General features: G+C 38.4%; 1 protein-coding gene across 7 annotated transcripts in view; it reads left to right on the top strand.

Annotated features, from left to right (window-relative positions):
• C2CD6 (C2 calcium dependent domain containing 6) overlaps positions 1-16,186 on the top strand; it is a 150,473-nt gene that overhangs the window by 65,578 nt on the left and 68,709 nt on the right. For 6 of the 7 annotated variants that reach the window (XM_049615184.1, XM_049615185.1, XM_049615179.1 and 3 more), the window contains one exon: positions 5,822-6,151. The exons of the other annotated variant lie outside the window; for it this stretch is intronic. In XM_049615184.1, coding sequence (XP_049471141.1) covers positions 5,822-6,151 — 330 coding nt within the window. The remainder of the gene's footprint in view (positions 1-5,821; positions 6,152-16,186) is intronic. 7 annotated transcript variants of the gene reach the window in all.

Here is a 16,186-nt window from a genome sequence, read left to right on the forward strand (position 1 = left end):
AGAGTGGCTGCACCAGTTTGCATTCCCACCAATGGTGCAAGAGGGTTCCCGTTTCTCCACATCCTCACCAGCATCTATAGTCTCCTGATTTGTTCATTTTGGCCACTCTGACTGGCGTGAGGTGATATCTGAGTGTGGTGTTGATTTGTATTTCCCTGATGAGGAGGGACGTTGAGCATCTTTTCATGTGCCTGTTGGCCATCTGGATGTCTTCTTCAGAGAAGTGTCTATTCATGTTTTCTGCCCATTTCTTCACTGGATTGTTTTTCGGGTGTGGAGTTTGATGAGCTCTTTATAGATTTTGGATACTAGCCCTTTGTCCGATAAGTCATTTGCAAATATCTTTTCCCATTCCGTTGGTTGCCTTTTAGTTTTGTTGATTGTTTCCTTTGCTGTGCAGAAGCTTTTTATCTTCATGAGGTCCCAGTAGTTCATTTTTGCTTTTAATTCCCTTGTCTTTGGGGATGTGTCAAGTAAGAAATAGCTGCAGCTGAGGTCGGAGAGGTCTTTTCCTGCTTTCTCCTCTAGGGTTTTGATGGTTTCCTGTCTCACATTCAGGTCCTTTATCCATTTTGAGTTTATTTTTGTGAATGGTGTAAGAAAGTGGTCTAGTTTCATCCTTCTGCATGTTGCTGTCCAGTTCTCCCAGCATCATTTGTTAAAGAGACTGTCTTTTTTCCATTGGATATTCTTTCCTGCTTTGTCAAAGATGAGTTAGCCATACATTTGTGGGTCTAGTTCTGGGGTTTCTATTCTATTCCATTGGTCTATGTGTCTGTTTTTGTGCCAATACCATGCTGTCTTGATGATTACAGCTTTGTAGTGGAGGCTAAAGTCTGGGATTGTGATGCCTCCTGCTTTGGTCTTCTTCAAAATTACTTTGGCTATTCAGGGTCTTTTGTGGTTCCATACAAATTTTAGGATTGCTTGTTCTAGCTTTGAGACGAATGTTGGTGCAATTTTGTTTGGGATTGCACTGAATGTGTAGATAGCTTTGGGTAGTAGTGACATTTTAACAATATTTATTCTTCCAACCCATGAGCACGGAATGTTTTTTCATTTCTTTATATCTTCTTCAATTTCCTTCATAAGCTTTCTATAGTTTTCAGCATACAGATCTTTTATATCTTTGGTTAGGTTTATCCCTAGGTATTTTATGCTTCTTGGTGCAATTGTGAATGGGATCAGTTTATTTGTCTTTCTGTTGCTTCATTATTAGTGTATAAGAATTCAACTGATTTCTGTACATTGATTTTGTATCCTGCAACTTTGCTGAATTCATGTATCAGTTCTAGCAGACTTTTGGTGGAGTCTGTTGGGTTTTCCATGTATAATATCATGTCATCTGCAAAAAGTGAAAGCTTAACTTCATCTTTGCCAATTTTGATGCCTTTGATTTCCTTTTGTTGTCTGATGGCTGATGCTAGAACGTCCAACACTGTGTTAAACAACAGCAGTGAAAGTGGACATCCCTGTCGTGTTCCTGATCTCAGGGTGAAAGCTCTGAGTTTTTCCCCATTGAGGATGATATTAGCTATGGGCTTTTCATAAATGGCTTTTATGATGTTTAAGTATGTTCCTTCCATCCCAACTTTCTTGAGGGTTTTTATTAAGAAAGGATGCTGAATTTCGTCAAATACTTTTTCTGCATCAATTGACAGGATCATATGGTTCTTTTCTTTTATTAATGTGATGTATCACATTGATTGATTTATGAATGTTGAACCAGTCCTGCAGCCCATGAATGAATCCCACTTGATCATGGTGAATAATTCTTTTTATATGCTGTTGAATTTGATTTGCTAGTATCTTGTTGAGAATTTTTGCATCCATAGTTATCAGGTATATTGGCCTGTAGTTCTCTCTTTTTGCTGGGTCTCTGTCTGGTTTAGGAATCAAAGTAATGCTGGCTGCATAGAATGAGTCTGGAAGTTTTCCTTCTCTTTCTGTTTCTTTGGAACAGCTTGAGAAGGATAAGTATTATCTCTGTTTTAATACAGAATTCCCCTGGGAAGCCATCTGGTCCTGGATTCTTATTTGTTGGGAGATTTTTCATAACTGATTCCATTTCATCACTGGCTATGGGTCTGTTCAAATTTTCTATTTCTTCCTGTTTGAGTTTTGGAAGTGTGTGTGTGCCTAGGAATTGGTCCATTTTTTCCAGGTTGTCCAGTTTGTTGGCATGTAATTTTTCATAGTATTCCCTGATAATTGCTTGTACTTCTGAGGGATTGGTTGTAATAATTCCATTTTCATTCATGATTTTATCCATTTGGGTCATCTCCCTTTTCTTTTTGAGAAGCCTGGCTAGAGATTTATCAATTTTGTTTATTTTTTCAAAAAATCAACTCTTGGTTTCATTGATCTGCTCTACAGTTCTTTTAGATTCTATATTGTTTATTTCTGCTCTGGTCTTTATTATTTGTCTTCTTCTGCTGGGTTTGGGCTCCCTTTGCTGTTCTGCTTCTATTTCCTTTAGGTGTGCTGTTAGATTTTGTATTTGGGATTTTTCTTGTTTCTTGAGATAGGCCTGGATTGCAATGTATTTTCCTCTCAGGACTGCTTTAGCTGCATCCCAAAGTGTTTGGATTGTTGTATTTCCATTTTCGTTTGTTTCCATGTATTTTTTAATTTCTTCTCTAATTGGCTGATTGACCCATTCATTCCTTAGTAAGGTCTTCTTTAACCTCCATGCTTTTGGAGGTTTTCCAGACTTTTTCCTATTGATTTCAAGCTTCATAGCATTGTGGTCTGAAAGTGTGCATGGTATGATCTCAATTCTTGTATACTTATGAAGGGCTGTTTTGTGACCCAGTATGTGATCTATTTTGGAGAATGTTCCATGTGCATTCGAGAAGAAAGTATATTCTGTTGCTTTGGGATGCAGAGTTCTAAATATATCTGTCAAGTCCATCTGTCCCAATGTATCATTCAGGGCCCTTGTTTCTTTATTGATCCTGTGTCTAGATGAACTATCCATTACTGTAAGTGGAGTATTAAAGTCCCCTGCAGTTACCACATTCTTATCAATAAGGTTGCTTATGTTTGTGAGTAATTGTTTTATATATTTGGGGGCTCGGGTATTTGGCGCATAGACATTTATAATAGTTAGCTCTTCCTGATGGATAGACCTTGTAATTATTATATAATGCCCTTCTTCATCTCTTGTTACAGCCTTTAATTTAAAGTCTAGCTTGTCTGATATAAGTATGGCTACTCCAGCTTCCTTTTGACTTCCAGTAGCATGATAGACAGTTCTCCATCCCCTCACTTTCAATCTGAAGGTGTTCTCAGGTCTAAAATGAGTCTCTTGTAGACAGCAAATAGATGGGTCTTGTTTTTTTATCCCTTCTGATGCCCTATGTCTTTTGGTTGGCACATTTAGTCCATTTGCATTCAGTGTTATTATAGAAAGATATGGGTTTAGAGTCATCGTGATGTCTGTAGGTTTCATGCTTGTAGTGGTGTCTCTGGTACTTTGTGGTCCTTGCAACATTTCACTCACAGAATCCCCCTTAGGACTCTTGTAGGGCTGGTTTAGTGGTGATAAATTCCTTCAGTTTTTGTTTGTTTGGGAAGACCTTTATCTCTCCTTCTATTCTGAATGACAGACTTGCTGGATAAAGGATTCTTGGCTGCATATTTTTTTCTGTTCATCACATTGAAGATTTCCTGCCATTCCTTTCTGGCCTTCCAAGTTTCAGTGGATAGGTCTGTCGCTAGTCTTATCGGTCTCCCTTTATATGTTAGGTCATGTTTATCCCTAGCTGCTTTCAGAATTTTCTCTTCATCCTTGTATTTTGCCAGTTTCACTATGATATGTTGTGCAGAAGATCGACTCAAGTTACGTCTGAAGGGAGTTCTCTGTGCCTCTTGGATTTCAATGCCTTTTTCCTTCCCCAGATCAGGAAAGTTCTCAGCTATGATTTGTTCAAGTACACCTTCAGCCCCTTTCTCTCTCTTTTCCTCTAATGGAATTCCTATTATATGGATATTGTTGCATTTGATTGCATCACTTAGTTCTCTAATTCTCCCCTCATAGTCCTGGATTTTTTTTGTCTCTTTTTTTCTCAGCTTCCTCTTTTTCCATAATTTTATCTTCTAATTCACATATTCTCTCCTCTGCCTCTTTAATCCAAGCTGTGGTCACCTCCATTTTATTTTGCACCTCATTTATAGCATTTTTAGCTCTTCATGACTATTTCTTAATCCCTTGATCTCTGTAGCAATAGATTCTCTGCTGTCCTGTATACTTTTTTCAAGCCCAGCTATTAATTTTATGACTATTATTCTAATTATGACTAATATTCATGTTCCATTATATTGCTTAAATTATTTTTGATCCTGGGGTGGCGTGGAACTGCAGGGCACTTCCCCTGTGCTGTCTGGAGTAACTTGTGTTGGTGGGCAGGGCCACAGTCAGACCCCATGTCTGTCCCTAGCCCACCGCTTGGGCCACAGTCAGACTGGTGTGTACCTTTTCTTCCCCTCTCCCAGGGGCAGGACTCACTGTGGAGTGGTGTGGCCCCTGTCTGGACTACTTGCACACTGCTAGGGTTGTGGCGCTTCTTTGATGGGAACTGGCATATTAGCTGGGGTGGATCCGCAAGGTGCACAGGGGCAGGAGGGGCAGGCTCAGCTCACTTTGCCGTCAGTGGTCCCCTGCAGGAGGGGCCCTGCAGCACAGGGAGGGGGGCCGACCCGTTGGAGGGATGGATCCACAGAAGAACAGTGTTGGGTGTTTGCACGATGCAAGCATGTTTGGTGCTGGGAACTGATTCCCTTTGGGGTTTCGGCTGGGGGATGGAAGAGGGAGATGGCACTGGCCAGCGCCTTTGTTCCCTGCAGAAATGAGCTCTCTCTTCAGGGCTCAACACCTCTCTCTCCCTGTGTCCTCTCACCCTCCCACTCTAAGAACAGAGCTGTTGACTTTTAACATTCCAGATGTTAAGTCTCGCTGGCTGTCAGAACACACTCCCTCCGGCCCCTCAGCTTTTGCAAGCCAGACTCGGGGGATCTGCCTTGCCAGGCGGGCTGCCCCTCCACTGCCCCGGCTCCCTCCCACCAGTCCATGTAGTGCGCACCGCCTCTCTGCCCTTCCTACCCTCTTCTGTGGGCCTCTTGTCTATGCTTGGCTGTGGAGAGTCCGTTCTGCTAGTCTTCTGGTGGTTTGCTGGGTTATTTAGGCAGATGTGGGTGGAATCTAAGTGATCAGCAGGACGCGGTGAGGCCAGGGTCCTCCTATGCTGCCATCTTCTCCCTAAATAGTCTCTATAGAGAATTTTTCATAGAGCTAAATTTGTTTGGCTTAACAGGTTGTCCTTTATTTGTTGATAGTGCTTTTTGTACTATTTTGCTATTAAAATTTCCTTTATTTTATTATATAGTTGTGATTTAATGGTATGTTCTTTGTGCTATTTTGCTGGTAAAATTTTATTTATTTATTGATATATTGGTGTAGCATAATAACAGCAAAATGTTAGACCCCTCAATTTTCTTTTTTGAGATGTTGCTGATTTATAAAATCTAAGTATATGAGAACCACTAATTTATAAAGCTGTGTGATCATTTTAATGGATAATATTCTATAGTCCATGGTTTCAGGCAAGTAGAGAATTTCTTAACACTTTTAATAAGGAATGTAACAATTGACAAACATTGGTGGTAACTTGTTATGATAAAGGATAAGGGTATAAATTATTTTAAGTCCAGTACTATTAGTTTTAAATCTTTTCTAGTCAGTAATGATTAATTGGTAGCTTTGCTTTATTGATATATTTTCTAGTTATTGGTAGCTTTGCTTTATTGATATATTTTCTAGTTGCAGGATAATGATGATAAGAAAGACCTTACTCTTCTACCAACTTTGAACCAGTCAGACCAAGATAATTCAGATACTATTGCAGTTGCTCCTGAAAGTGATGAGTCGACAAAGAAAACAGATGAGTCAACAAAGAAAACAGATGAGTCACCAAAGCAAACTCCATTGCGTGTTATTCCTAGCCTGACAGTAATGGAAGAGAGCAAAACATTGTTTTTAAAGGAATACCAGTCAGAAGCTGTGCCAGAGGGAAAAATGAAAAATATATTATTTCCACCACATATGAAAGATGTGGAAAGCCTTTCACAAACAGACTCCTCTGCATCAGAGGTAAAGTTGAAAACTAGCTATATATATCCGGGTAAAATAAAGAAGAGGAACTTAGATTCATCTCTGGCAGAAATTAGATGGCAAAGCAACATTATAAGATTAGCTAGAAGGAAGAGCACAAGGTTAGTTTCCCCAGATTCGAAATCAAAAGGTAGGTTTCAAAGCCAAGATCCAGAGGAAGACCTTGAACTAAAGGTATCTGCCCTCGTATCAGAAGTATAAGACTATGAAAAACAAAATAATTCATTAAAAAAACACAAATAAATTGAAAATGCATTCAAAAGCCTCCAAGCGGAGGTGTGTCTAAGTATATTAAACATACCTACCCTGCGTATATCCATAAAGTAAGGAGGAAAAAGCCTTGAAAAAAAAAAAAGTGATTGGAGATACCTGTAGTACAAACTAGTCTCATGGGTGGGTATAAAATTCATCTGAATGTGTAACAACAATAACAAAATGTAAATACAAAGGAAATTTAAAATCTTGGGACGTGATTTCAGTGGAAGTTTTTAATAAAACTTGTAGGAAATAACATATATCCTTATTGCAAATAATTTTATAGTTTAAAATGAGAATGATTTGAATATAAATTCAAAGGGTTAAAGCTTTTCTCAAAATTACAGTTATTCTACTTAGATCTTTACATCTTACATGAATCACTGTTATAGGTAGCTCATAAAGCAGTAGAAAAATGTGTACTGATCAGTGGGTAAAAATCTGGATTCTAAGTAAGGTTCTGCCTCTAAATACTTCAACAAGCTTGGGCAGTTAAAATCTCTAGACTTATTTCCTCATCTGTTGAATGGTACATCATATCAGGTCATTTCTAAATTCTCTTCCTAATTCCAAAAGATAACTTTATTAAATATCTCTAGTTGGGGAATTATTCTTAAGTAGCTAGTTATTCTCAAATAACATTCTTGTTTTTACTGAATTTGGAAGTAATACAGTTAGAGAAAATTTAGAAAATAGAAGCATGAAAGACGAAATAGAAGTAGTTACAATCCTACTGCTACATTTGACAGTTTTATTTCCTTTTGGCCTGGTTATGTAAAATTATATTTTTCATTTATTTAAAAAACTTGGATCAAATTATATATGTGTGTGTGTATAATTTTATCTGTGCTTTTTAAAACGACATTATAAACATGTTATCTGAGTTTCCTTAAAAATCTGTAAGATGCAGAATATCCTCAAATATAGATATTTAGTAATTCTTTTAAACAATTATATATTTTCTGTATTGTTGGACATTAAGTTTGGAATTAACTAACATCCTTTTGCTTAAGTATTTGGGTCTGTGACTGTCCCCTGCTATATTCATAGAAATGGCATGTTGACAAATTTGCTCTCCAGAAAGACTTTCCCTATATTCTCACCCGTAGTATTTGAATATTAATGGTCTTTTGAATAATGATAAGAACTTTTTCATACTTATTGGCCATTTTGCTTGTCCCTACAATGAGTAGACAGATCATGTCCTTTGTCCATTTTATTTTGTTGACTACTTGGTGATCCTGTGGAGGTTTCACAGTGAGCTCTTTCTCATTATGAGGATATTAACCATTGATATAATCATGGCACATACTTTTTCATAGTTTGTAGTTTGCCTTTTAATTTCTCTATTTACTCTGACTTCCAGAATATTCAGCTTTCATTCATTGCTGCATAACAAACCACTCCAAAACTTAGTGGCTTAAAATAACCATTTTATTATCTCTCAAGATTCTGTGGGTTGATTGTGCTTTAGCTGGGAAGTTGTTTTTCTCCACTTAATATTGGCTGGGCCCATAATCATCTAGGAGCTCGATTCGGCTGGAACACTCGTGAGGTTCATTTATATGTCTTACACTTTGATGGGAACAGCTGTAAATCTGGGCTCAGTTGGGATGCATGTACTATCTGGTTTGATGTATCTATTCTCCACACTCACCCTGCACCCCCCACAGTGTAATCTTAGGGATTATCCCTTTCCCTTTCCATGCAGCCCCTTTATGTGGTCTTTCTAGCAGGGCAGCTGAATTTCTGATGTGGCAGCTTCGGGCTTCTAATACACAAAAACAGAAGGTTCAGGTCTCCTTTAAGACTTAGTCTTGGAACTAGCACAGGAATATTTCTACTAAATTCTGTCAGTTAAAGCAAGTCTTAGGCTCAGTTCTGTTTCAGTATGGGAGGGGACTACACAAGGGCATGAATCTTGGAAAGTGTTCATTGGGGCCATATTTGGAGATTAACCACCACAAATGAACTATCTCTACCCCAAAGTAATTCATGTGCCTCCTACATGCAAACTATACTTACTTCCCTTCTAAGATCCTTGGTCTCATGCTATTACTACTGCATCAGGCTTAGTCTTGAAGTATAGAATTTCAACATCTAAATCAGATCCAGGTAGATGAGGTTTCTTGAGTATGGCTCCTCTCAGTCTTAAGACTGTGAATTAAAGAAACCAATTATCTGTCTCCTACATACATAGTGAGTAAAGAACAGGGAAATGGATAGGCACTTATATTCCAAAGGTGGAAGAAGGGGAAGATGAAGCATACACCAGTCAGTGGGCCATAGTAATTTTGAATTTCTTGCCTCTGCCCTTGGGGCTTGGCTTTAGCTTCTTTTTCCCTGAGAAAGAGTTTGTATTTGTAACTGAGTAGCTTTGCAGCCTGTGACTTCTTTGAAGAAAGTGGAGGGTTCAAAAACCTCTTTCCATTTAAATTATCTCTGCTTCTGTCCCAGATGCTATGATTCTTAAAGATTTTGTAGGCTTCCTGTATATCAAATTATTATCTTAGGCAACTGTTACACTCCTGAATATCCACTATTTACCTTTAAGTGAGAGCCAAGGTGCTGTAGTACAGTATCCTTAAGAATCTTAGAAGTTCTCTTGTCCAGGAGAGAGATCTAAGAGGCCACCCTAAGATACTTAGAATATTTTTGTGTAGATGAATGGGTCTGTGAAACACTACCTTAAATCTTTTTCAAAAATATCTTTTTTTAGTTTTCTTTATTTTAGTAATCTCTACACGCAGTGTGGGGCTCAAACCTATGAACAATGAGATCATGACCTAAGATGGTTAACTGACTGAGCCACCCAAGCACCCCTATCCACTTTCTTTTTTAATTCAATATTTTTTTCACCTGGAAATCAGTTTTTCTTATCTAATTACATCTATGAATTCTTGAAACTAATTGGGACTATAAAAATAGAGATAAAAAATTGTTTCTATGATTTTTGGAGTAGGGGGACTTTTTCAACTGATCATAATATATCTTTAGAAACATAATTTTGGAAGTTCTAATCATTTTTCTCTTTGCTCATACTATTCTCTGAAAGATATGTTTGTCCAGTGGTATCTGAGGTAGATTTTGTCAGAGATAGTTTACTTAAATCTTTGGGTACCAGACAAAGGGAAAGGAGTCATTTTATATTTTTAGTAATTAGGCTTTTATTTGTCTGTGAGGAACAGGAAAAGAATTATATATAACCAGAAGCAATACTACCAGAGAACATCTCTGAATTTTCAGTGTTTTTATATTCATTGAGCCAGCATTCCTTAACTTAGCTGGGCAGCTGGACTAATTGCAGATACCATGAGCTTGAAGAAATATGCATCTTCATCGAGGGGTAGAAAGTTCTGTCCACTTTCTTCCAAATCAAGCTTTTACTTGAATATGGTAAATTACAGGTGGATTGGTTAGCCTTTTACTGTTTTCATTTTTACTATATCTTATAGAAACATTTTTGGATTGTGGAGAGTATCTGTACTTATTATTTTCCATCTTGTCCCCACCCCAGTCTATGGTCTGCCTTTCTTTGTTCTGTTTTATGCCCCAGGAAGATGACTGCTATGGAATGCCTTACCAGACTCTCTTTCTGGCTGACTTCTAGTTAGGTGCAGTAAGTGACAGACACTGGCAGAACATTAGAGGGCAATAGGGAAAAGAAAGGTTGCGTTTTTCTGTCCTACTGTTTTCCTGCTTTGTTGCTGTGGTTCTGGCAATGAATTTTCCTTCGTATCTGTGGCTCCAGCTGAATGGCCCCACCTCCATGACTCCAGCTATCACTGGGCCCTTGCTGGAGTGGTAACATCTTTTCAGTGTTTCTCTCAACATTTATTATTGGTTCCTTATCCATAAATATGCCTTTCATTAATGTTAAGCTTCTTTTGTTGAACCATTTTAGAGGAATTCTAATTTCTGCCCTAACTCTAACTAGTAATCTACTAGTTTTCTAGTATACATATAGATTTTCCTCTTTTTTTTTTTAGCTCTGGATTTTTTAAAAAATTTGAAGTAGCTGATACACAGTGTCCTATATTTACATTTCTTTGCTTATTTTGCAGCAGCTTTGTAAAAATTCAAACGGTCATTTTGACCTAAATGTTCATAATGCATTTTTAAAATACAGAGTTGAAAATGATATATACTTATTATTAAAATTTAAGCAATCCCTCCCATTGTAAGAAAGAACCCATAATTCCAGCATCCAGTGTTAATAGTTAATATTTATGTCATCATTTCACAAATCTTTCCATATTGTTGGGAAACATTCTCCATGGTCCTTGTGAGAGGTATAGGATTCTTTTCCTGTAACATAATCCATCACATGTGCTGTTGTTATCTGGCCCACTTTGCATTACCTTGAGAATCAGGGCTTGAGAAAATGATGCAAAAATGCTTATACTCTGGCTACTGTGATTGCTCTGAGTAATAAGCTATTTTTTATTTCTAACTCAGGAGACTTATTTCTTCTGTTAGCCTCCCTGAAGCTGTGGCAGGCTAACCAATTAGCTTACCAGCAGCGTACATTCTTGACAGCTTTGGTGACAAGATGGGATACTGACAGACACGGATTTGAGGACTTTGTGGTCTGATCATTGGATTTGAGGGAAGCTCACAGGAATTGGTGGAAAGTGGTGACCAAATTGTATAATTAATCAGGCAATAAATAGTCCTGTACTTTGGATTGTTGAAGAGATGGTTGCACGTTATGTTTTGGGAAATAGATTTAAAAACATGCCTGAACAGTGATTGGCCTGGTTGTTTCTAATTATCCTCCAGGTAGGGAGACATCCTTGCCAATCTGATGAGCCCTCTCAGTCATCCCATTTAGTATTAAGATCTGTCCTGAGTGAGCAGAAGAATATCTTTTTTGACAGCAGTTACAGAGATGCATACCTACAGTGAGGATGATAGGAAATTTATGAGTGCTATGGGCAGAAACCAAGTGTATCATTAGAACTCTGGCTCATTTTCTTGGGAGATGAGGATGCAGGTTGTGTAATACCTATAAAGGAAGAATGGCAGTGGTTGGGCCATCTTATACCTAAGTATATAGTGATAGGAGCCATGTATAGTGATAATCTTCCATCCATTCCAAAACAACTGTAAGATATTTGAGTTTTTTGTCATGAGTTCTGGCTGCTACAGGAAGGTTGGACCCTCTTTGGGAGATTATCCTAAGACAGATAAACTCTTGTGGGAAACCATAATAGGCATTGACTAGTATTTGGGCACTTACTGCCGTGAATTGTGCATGTAATGCTGATGAAAATGATCTTCTGACCCAAAGAAATATAAATTATTTAAGTCAGCTCTGGCGACTTGGAAAACTCCTTTAGCCCTTATGTTGAAACTGGGGAAGAATTTATGAGATGTCATCACGGTAATGGGACAGCAGATGCCTTGGATTGAAGTAGGCTCCACAAAGTAGGTGACTACCATGCAAGGCAAGCTTAAGTAACTTGAGGGGACGCAACCACATGGACCTATCCAGAAAGCAATGTGGCTATAGCTCTTGAGTGAAATAATTCCAAAAGGTGAAATAGAGAATATCAGCTATGAAGACCTTGTTGCCTTATACAGTGTTGGGCAGACCTCAGTACATGTGACGTCTTATTAGATGGTATGGAGTTGCCTTCTTCTGAACCCCATGACACTTCCCTTCCCTCTTAGGCTGAGCCCAGAGGCTTAAAGAGAAACATGATTAAAGGTGGGGCCAAGGTCTTCCTGTCCCTAAAGGGGATTCTGTGCAGCCATCCAAGTTTTCTGGAGGAATTTCACAGGGTAGGGGCCCAATCTTTTATGCCTTTTTTTGGTTATGGATGTTCAAATCTCTATATTACCCAGAGCTGTGGAAGGAAGAATTAGTTGGGTTCAACTTTATGGGGTTTGGTCAGGGTTCACAATGGGGAAGGGAACTAACATAACTAGATGGGTCTCTTTAGGTCAATTGAATGTACTGTTGTTGTTTCCACATCTGAATATGTAGTATGGATTATTATGTTACGTACTTGTTTGTCTCCATCCCATAAGTTCCATAGGAATTGGAAGAGCTGTAGAGAAGTGCTGGTGGGACATGTAAATTGCCACCCAACTTGTCTCCCTGTGCGCTTAACAGAAATGCTATAGAATCCTAGAAAGAAAAGGGAAATCACAGCCTTCATTAAGGACTTCAAGGCAGCCTGGAAAGTAAGAGATGCAATTAACTCAATACCACAACCCTGTGTGTATGGCCAGTGGATTTGTTAATGAATTTGGCGGCTTAAAGTTATCATCAACTGAATCCAGTTGTTGCTTCCATATTTCAGCTGTTCCAGATATCGTCATTATAGCTATATCCACCATACAAGACTGATGGCACTTGGTACACTATCTTGTACACTGCCAACACCACCTTTCCTGTACCACTGACACTTGAAGGTCAAGCCTAGTTTATATGATTTTCTTCCTTAGCCAGGGCACCTACTTACCTGCTACTTTCTACCAGTGATTGGATCTGAGCTCCTGTGGCCCAGACACTCTGGAAGCAGGGAGGTGCACAATGCAGGGGGTATACCAACCTTGAGATTAAGATAAAGGGCCAAAATGAAAACAAAGCCTTCTAGTTGCTCTAGATATCCCCCAGAGGTTAGCTTCCCTCACACCCTTGCTCTTCCTGTGCTCCCAGTTTGGAAGTAACAATCTCCTGATGGCTATAAAAGAGCTATTGTAGCCCCTAGTGTGCAAGAGAATCTATGTTACAAGAGGCGAAAAAATATCAGAAATCAACTGATAGGGTTTGAGCAAAACTTGCAGTAGGGAAAAAATTTAAAGTGACCTTATGGGTAGGACCCTCTCTGCTGATTCATTGTACTGTTATAGCTCTACTGCTAACTAACCATTTAGTTAAATTGATGTGTTATATGCTTATACTGTAAATAGTCACAAATTATCAGAAGAAATTCTCCCATTCAGGGTACTCCCACAGGTACAGAAGTCCTTGTCATTTGCCACAAGCGTGGACCAGGATTTAAGTGAGTGCCTCCACCCTCTAATTTCTAAAGATGTTCTGTTGATTAACAAGTCAAAAGCCTCAGTCTCATTGGCCCTGGCTGACCATCAGGAATGGCTGATAAACCCTAAAAAATTCAAGGGTCTGCTTCCCAAAAAGATTTTTTTGGGACTGTGTGGACAGAATCACAACACTCAATTCCTTTGGCAGTCAAAGAAAACATGATGTCTCTTCAGTTACCTACCACCCAAAAGGAAGCCCAGCATATTTTTTAACTCTGGGCATGAGAGACTTTATGTGCCTCATTTAGGCATTCAACATGCTTTGAGTGGAGCCTAAACCAGCAGGTTTTTCTGGCCAAATGGTAGGAGTATGTTCAGGGGTGCATCTCACCTGGTCCTGGCAGGTTTTGGTTTTGCATGAAAAAGTAGCAGCTACTGAATTGGGCCCAAAACTTATCCTTTGTTTTGCCACTTGAAGCAAAGCCACTGTCTCAGTGAAGTCCTGGATTCACAGAGCTGCCCCTAAATGCTTGGGCAAAATTTACTGATGGTTCAGCTAAGCTGAAACCTAATGGTTTCAATGGGCTACTATGGCTGTTTAGTTTAAGGGCCAGCTATTCAGAAGCAAAAATGGATGTGGTTATTTCACTCAGTTGGGAGAACTCTGGCCAGTACTCCTCTTGAGAACTTTGTTAGATTTTTGCTTACTTTTGGGCTATAGCCAATGGCTTAGCTACCTGATTATCATTTGGAAAACTACAGACTGCCACGTTAAACGCACTTCTCTTTGGGGCTGCAAACTCTGTAGAACCAAATTGTTGCTATGAAAAGAACCATCTGAGTAACTTATACAGTAAGGGCATGTTCTTGATGAGACTGACTGGACTCAAGCTGCTGATTGAACTTCTGCTCCCCAGATTGCCACCACTGTTGCCTGGATTTATTATTATACTCAACACAGCAACACATCCACCTTCATAGCTGGGCATAAAGTAGTCAAGTTTGGTGAAGTTTCTGATGTATAGGCCACCATTGCATGCCCAACTGGATTCCTGTCAAATATTGACCCATTTATATTGTGGTGAGAGAGTTTACATTGCAAGTATCCCACCTTCTCCTAGCATTGGACTTTGGGACACTTTTGGAGGTTATTGGTTGATACTTTTTCAGGTTATGGTATTATTTTGACTCCAGCTACATCCATGTTGTTGCAAATTGCAAGATTCCATTCTTCTTTATGCCTGATAATATTCCATTGTATGTATGTATATATACCTTACCCATTCATCAGTGGACATTTGGGCTCTTTCCATAATTTGGCTATCGTAGCTAATGCTGCTGTAAACATCAGGGTGCATGTATCCCTTCAAATTAGTATTTTTGTATTCTTTGTGTAAATAGTAGTGCAATTGTTGGATCCTAAGGTAGTTCTATTTATAACTTCCTGAGGAACATCCATACCATTTTCCATAGTGACTGCACTAGTTTGCATACCTACCAATAGTGCATGAGTTTTCTTTTTCTCCACATCCTCGCCAACCCCTGCTATTTCTTGTGTTGTTGATTTTAGCCATTCTGACAGGTATGAGGTGGTATGTCATTGTTGTTTTGATTTGCATTGCCTTAATGATAAGTGATGGTGAGTACCTTTTCATGTGTCTCTTGTCCATCTGTATGTCTTGTTATTTATTTATTTATTTTTTTTTGAGAAATGTTTGTTCATGTCTTCTGCCAATGTTTTAATTGGATTGTTTATTTTGGGGGTATTGAGTTTGATAAGTTCTTTATATATTTTGGATACTAGTCCTTTACCGGTTGTGTCATTATAAATATATCCTCCCATTCTTTTAGTTTTGTTGTTGTTTCCTTCACTGCACAGAAGGCTTTTATTTTGATGTAATCCCAATAGTGTATTTTGGCATTTGTTTCCCTTGCCTCTGGAGTCATATCTAGAAAGAAGTTGCTATGGCTAATGTCAAAGAAATTACTGCCTGTGTTCTCTTCTGGGATTTTTATGGTTTCAGGTCTCACAGGTCTTTGATCCATTTTGAATTTATTTTTGTGTATGGTGTAAGAAAGTGGTTCAGTTTGATTCTTTGGCCACATTTTATGGGGTTTTTTTGTCAATTTACCTCTTCTAATTTACCTCTATGAATCCGTTAACAAATTATTATAGCTATAGTTATTTTTAATACTTTGTCCTTTAACCTTTATACTAGAGTTAAATGATAATACACCATCATATTATGGTGTTAGACTATTCTGATGTTGACTGTATATTAACCATTACCAGTGTGTTTTGTATTTTCATATGTTTTTATGTTATTATCGTTTCATTTCAGCTTAATTACTTTCAAAATTTTTTGTAAGGCAGGTGATAAACTTCCTCAGCTTCTGTTTGTTTGGGAAAGTATCTCATTTCTGAAGGACGGTTTGCTGAGTAAAATATTCTTGGTTGGCAGGCTTTTTTCTTTCGGTACTTTGAATATATCATCTCCCACTTGCCTGGCTGGCAAGGTCCCTGCTGAGGAACCCACTGATAGCCTGATAGGTGTTCTCTTGTATGTGAGGAATTGTTTTTCTCTTTCTGCTTTTAAAATCCTCTCTGTGTCTTTTATAATGGACAGCTTTATTACAATGAGTCTTACAAAAGATATCTTTGCAGTGAATTTATTTGGAGACCTACAAGCTTCATGAACTTACATATCCAAATTTTTTTCCAGATTTGAAAGTTCTCATCCATCATTTATTTAAATATATTTT

The sequence above is a fragment of the Panthera uncia genome, assembly GCF_023721935.1.
Source record: "Panthera uncia isolate 11264 chromosome C1 unlocalized genomic scaffold, Puncia_PCG_1.0 HiC_scaffold_3, whole genome shotgun sequence".
In the NCBI taxonomy this organism is placed as follows: Eukaryota; Metazoa; Chordata; class Mammalia; order Carnivora; family Felidae; genus Panthera; species Panthera uncia.